Source organism: Clarias gariepinus, chromosome 26 (genome assembly GCF_024256425.1).
Source record: "Clarias gariepinus isolate MV-2021 ecotype Netherlands chromosome 26, CGAR_prim_01v2, whole genome shotgun sequence".
In the NCBI taxonomy this organism is placed as follows: domain Eukaryota; kingdom Metazoa; phylum Chordata; class Actinopteri; order Siluriformes; family Clariidae; genus Clarias; species Clarias gariepinus.
Genome location: NC_071125.1, coordinates 8000187 through 8006186, shown reverse-complemented (window position 1 = coordinate 8006186; position 6000 = coordinate 8000187). Strand labels below are relative to the sequence as shown.

The following is a 6000-nucleotide window of genomic DNA, read 5'->3' as shown; positions in this document are numbered from 1 at the left end:
TATTTACATCCTTTAAACGTTTTATTGCAGCTAAGAATCACATTACCACACTATGCTTAAAGTGTTGTAAACTATGCTTGTAAGTGTATGCTTAAAGTGTTTCTTGTAAATGTCGTTTGCTTTTACGCCTCCACTTATAAGGAATTTCATCACAAGTTCCGGTTTAACTTGAGTGCCCCTCGTCTTATTTATTGTTATACTAGATATTTACATTTAGCTATGTCTATGTGACTGGCCAGGAATTGTAAAAAAAAAATAATGCAATGTTGTAATTTCAGCTTAATTTATTATTATTTTAGTATATTAGGTCGTTAGGCACATAAACTCCCAAAGCACTTTAGGAGAAACACTTGTAGATCTAGTCATTTATGTAATTATCAAATCATCCAATCATGTGGCAGCAGTGCAATACACAAAATCATGCAAATACAAGCCAGTGATTGTATGTAATGTTCACATCAACCATTAGAATGAGGGAAAAATGTGACCTCTGTGATATTGAGTTTGACATGATTGTTGCTGACAGTCAGTCTGGTTCGAATATTTCTATAACTGCTGATCTTCTGGGATTTTCACACACAACCTAGTGAGAGTTTCTTAAAATGGTGCAGTAAAAAAAAGGAAACATGCAGTAAACTACGACAAAAACGCTGACTGATTCAAACTAACAGAAAGGTTACATTAACTCAGATAATCATTTTGAACAACATGGCAAACTTTGAGGCTACCACAGGAGAAGACCACTTCAGTCTTCTACTTCTGTCAGCCAAAACTTAATGCTAAAACTCTAGTCGGTACAGTTTCACCTAAACTTGGCAGGGAAAAAATGTAGCATGGTCTGGTGGAGTTTGATTTCTTCTGAGACACAAATGATAGGGTCAGAATTTAGTCCCATATGAATCCATGGACCGAAACTGCCTTGTGTCTTGTGTCCTTGGTAGAAGTTGTGTAATGGTTTTTTTTTTTTTAATTTATTTATTTTTTTGCCCCTAAATACCAATCAATCATGGCTAGATTATCACAGCCTATTTTGGTATTTTTGCTCAGCATGTGTATCCCTTCATGCCCACAATTTACCGAACTTTTACTCCCAGCATTATAGTGCATCATGCCACCATAAACCAAAGGTCCTCTCAAACAGGTTTCATGAACATGACAATGAGTTATTGTTCTTCAGGGGCCTTCCCAGTCCCTGGACATGAATCCAACTGAACACCTTTGGGATGTGGTAAAACAGGAGATTTGCAGCACAAAAGTGAACATGGCAAATCTTCAGGATTTGCATTGTGCAATTGTGTCAACAGAATCTTAAAGGAATGTTTCCAACATCTTGTGGAATCCATGCCATGAATAATTGAGGCAGTGAGACTGAATTCTATTAAAGCAGCATCTGGCTTACCTACTACCTGGCTAAAAAGCATACACAAAAGTTTATATGTTGATATTCAATAATAGGATATAAAATAAAAGGATATGTAGAAAGAAAAAGCTGTTATGAAAAAATGATGATATAATAAGTTATAAATAATAACTGTGTTGAAACAAAAAATGTTAAGACATAAGTAAATATATCATGATATAAGGTCAAGTTGAATTGATGTGCTTTTAAGCAAATAAAAATCATAATGACATTACATTTCTTAAAACATCAAACTCATTCATCTATTATTAATATTGTATATATCCTGTGTAGGGACACATAGAATAGAGGCAAGATTCAAACCCTCAACCACGGAGGTGTCAGGTGACTTTGCTCACCACTTAGCCACTGATCTCCCCCAAAATAGCAAGTTGTTAACTATAAATAATGTTAAAAATACAATTAAAATTAATCTTATTGACAGCCTGTGAACCCTTAAATAAAAGGTTATGACATAATGTTCACATAATAACACAATAAGGGATTATTAGATCAAATTGGTGTATAAAGGTAACAAAAACAAAGAGAGCTGAAGAAATCTTGCTGGAGTTTAAGAGTTTGCTCAGCACATTATTATTAAATGCTGTAAGGACTTTGCTGAACATTTAACTTTGTAGAAGAAATGTGGTCAGAAAAAAATCATGAATGGATCTTATTTAAACGTTTATTAAAGATGCATGGTAATAGTTTTTGTCAAAATCATGCCTTTTTTAACAGTGAAAGTAAGAGCATTTCCACATGCACAAGGTACCCGAAACTTAGGGATTGGACCTAAACAGCTGTGTGTGTGTGTGTGTGTGTGTGTGTGTGTGTGTGTGTGTGTGTGTGTGTGTGTGTGTGTCCATAAGAAAACACCTACATTTGCCAAGGAATATAAAGATCGGACTTAAAAAAAGGTCATGTGGTCTAATGAGTCCAGATTGACCCTATTCCAGAGCCATGGGTGCTTTAGGGTAAGAAGAGAATGCATGATGCAAAATGGTCATTGTACAAGCCTCTGGAGGCAGTGTTATGATCTGGGGTTGTTCAGTTGGTCATGTTTAGGCTCAGCAATGTCTGTGGCAATAGAATGAAGTCAGCCCATGACCTGAATGTACTGAATGACCAAGGTATGACATCAATGGAGTTTTTTTCTTACCTAATGGTAAGAAAAAACAACACTGCCACACAGTATGACTGCAGATCAATCCCTGCTGTCTGTTATGACCCAAATGAGAACGGGTTCCCTGTTGAGTCTGGTTCCTCTCAAGGTTTCTTCCCATTACCATCCCAGGGAGTTTTTTCTTGCCACCATCGCCGCCACCCTTGGCTTGCTCATCAGGGACAATCAGAACACTATGATCTATATGCATTTTTACTTTCTCCACTCATTTCCATAATCTTCTCTTAATTTAACAATGACCATTGTTAAAAGTGCTATATAAATAAAATTGAATTGAATTATTACACACATTTTCACACATGAATTCTTCTTCAAAGCTAAAGGTGTTCAATTAAATCTTGGATAGTTTCACCTTTTTTTTTCTTTTTGGCTAGGTATAATGTTTATAATGACGTACTAAGTCGAAATCGCAGTACAGTATTTAGAAATTTGTGTAAAAAAAGTTACTATTTCACCCTTTTCCCCCTATAACTTGTGTACCAATTGTGGAAAATATTAGCAAATAAAATTATATATTTAAAAACCTAATTGTGGACAAATAAAACACGTCCAGGCAAAAAAAAAACATTATATTATCATGTACCATTTTAATAGATAAAAGTTTTTTCTCTCAAAAATGGCCTGTTTCCTTATAAGGACTTGGTCGGATGACGTATCAAAGGGCTCGCGCTGTGTGTGATGTGGTGTAGGAGCCCGGGCTCGCGCGCAGCTTGTTATAATGGTGTGCGCGCGCGGACAGCGTGAGCAAACACCACAGTCCGGCGGGAAAGGCGCGCGCAGCTGAATGAAACGGAGCGCATGGAGCCCGCGCAGGGACTTTGACAGGCGGACTTGTGGAAAAAGTACGGGATTCTGCAAATCCTCTGCATTCGCTTACAGGTTAAAATAAGCATTTGTATTTACCTCCCTGGAGTGCAGCAGCGATGCCGGCGCGTGAGGCTCGAGCGTCCTTCCGTGAGCTTTCTTTTCTCATCCCGGTTAGTCTCATTTTGACTGATTTGCTTTGCGGAATCATTGCTTTTAACTTGGATTTGGAAAACCCCGCTGTGTACAGTGGACCCCCTGGGAGCTACTTTGGATACTCCCTGGACTTTTATCATCCGACGCAGGACAGGAGCGCGTGAGTTTCACACATATTTTCCATTATCGTTTACATGCATTGATGGATAGAAATGTAAAAGCACCTCAGCCTAGTTATGATGCATCACAGAGTAAAGATTTTACCATTACGCATTCGCATCAGGAGGATGCTTCTCTGGAGTTATTCGCGCACATAATTTCTGCCCAACCTGATGGATCTGTCATCGTTTGTTTACTACCCAAAGCATGACACATTAACACTTTATTGGCTTCAGACTTCAAAGTTGTGCCTCCTGCTCTATCTGTCAGATATTTACAGTCTTAAGTGAATGTGCAGATGCATCCATAAAGGTGCAGTTTAACGGTACATTCACCTTTCTCTCTCTCTCTCTCTCTCTCTCTCTCTCTCTGTGCAGTGTGTCAGTGCTGGTCGGGGCTCCCAAAGCCAACACCACCCAGCCTGGGATAGTGGAGGGCGGTGCGGTCTATTACTGCTCCTGGCCCCCATCTGAGCAGGACTCATGTCGGGAGATCCCTTTCGATAAAGCAAGTGGGTACACAGTTCTGAGCACCAAATATACAAGATGACATTTTTCCTGCGCACTTACCAATTTCTAGAGGGATGCAATAGAGTCCAAATCCATATTCACCCTGACATGTATTACGCACATTATAAAATTAACGTTAGTTTTGATTTAATCCTTCCTATGGAATCTAGTTTATACACATTCCGGCTCCTGCAATAAAAAGATCAAAACCCACATCCAAGACCGAGCTGATTTCCTCGCATATGGTTTGGTTTAGACCAGAGGAGCTGAGTAATTACTGTGCGCTTCCCGAGTAAGGCGCGTAACTTTACCTCAATGCGTAATGTGGCGCAGTGGACGTCCTGACGCGCGAGGGGTCCTGCGTGCATCCTGCCGATCACCATGTTTAAAAGGGCTCTACTTTGTTGCAGGTTTGATTTATGCGATGCATTGTGACTGTAGGTTCGCAGTTAAGGTGCAAATAATATATATATATATTTTTCCAAGTTTGGGAGACGCGAGGTTCTGTGGACGACCGGCTGAGACGCGGGAGGAACTTGTACGGCTGTGAGGTCACGTTTAAATTGCGCTCGTCATGTGGGAAACAGATGCCAAGAGCGCTCAAGGCCAAAGGCTGTTTGCGGTCTTTGGCTTGTTTTCTACACAAGTGACTTGTCAGATGTTTTATGCCGGAAAATTCGAGATGTTGTAGTGGTGGGATTGGTGTCGCCCTGTCAAGATTTTAACTTCCATGTTGTGATTTTTTTTTTTTAAATCATGCTCAGATCTATCCTCAATTTAGGGTAGCTGTTAACAACTATTTAGCCAGCAGAGATTTAACAAAAATTGTTGCATGGATGACAGGGTCAGCCATCATACAGTGTCCCTGGAGCATATGGGTTAAAGGCCTTGCTCAAGGGCTCAACACTGGCCATTTGGTGATGCTGGGGCTTGAACCCCCAACCTTCCGATCACTAACACAGTGCCTTAATTATTAGGTAGTTATATATATATAGGTTTGCATTTGAGGTGGAAATATGGTGCAATTCCTCTATAATCCTGCAGGTGGCCGCACTCTAAACTAGTCACACACTGGCTGGCAGCACAGCATCATGTATAGTATGAGCACACTGTTTGCTTAGTTTGTTTAGAATTCTGAAAAGATCTGGAGAAAAATATTAGATCAAATTGTCATATTTATAAAATATTAATTCTTACAGAATCACAATACAAATTGAATCAGCACATAGCTATCGATATAATATCGTATCAGCTGGTCCAGCAGTGATTCCCATCCCTAGTAGGTACTGTAGAGTCACTGCTGCACAGGAACAGGATCACTGGCTTCATCCTGAGCTTAGGGTAATCCTGTGAATGTCCTCCAGATTCTCAAGTTTCCTCTCCTATGCTAAATCATGCCAAGGTGTAATTAAGTCTTTCAGTGATGTGTGTGTATATAGGCTTTGTAGACTGCCTGCCCAGCCCCCTTAAAAAAAAGTTACTATTTCAGAAGGGTCAAATTATTAGCCTGCATCGAGCAACAACAACAACAAAAAAAATAATAGAATCATTGAAATAGAGTTAAGAACCATCCAGCACATTATTTAAAACCTGGATGTATACAGTAGGTCTGAATAATCAACTATATGGAAGAAATGTGGTCAGAAAAAACATGAATGGCTGTGATCAGAGATCACTTCAACACATAGTGAAGTTGAATTACAAAAAGTCACAGTTTAATTTTAAATTGTGAAAGTAAGAGCATTTTTACATGCCATGAGCAGCTGTGTGTCGATTAGAAAACCACTTGT

At 39.3% G+C, this 6000-nt stretch overlaps 1 protein-coding gene across 1 annotated transcript in view; it reads left to right on the top strand.

Moving 5' to 3' along the window:
* Window positions 1-3320: 3320 nt before the first annotated feature.
* itga8 (integrin, alpha 8) overlaps window positions 3321-6000 on the top strand; it is a 105064-nt gene continuing 102384 nt past the window's right edge. Inside the window, exons 1-2 of the mRNA XM_053487781.1 lie at window positions 3321-3702; window positions 4079-4212. Coding sequence (XP_053343756.1) covers window positions 3506-3702; window positions 4079-4212 — 331 coding nt within the window. The 5' untranslated portion in view covers window positions 3321-3505. The remainder of the gene's footprint in view (window positions 3703-4078; window positions 4213-6000) is intronic.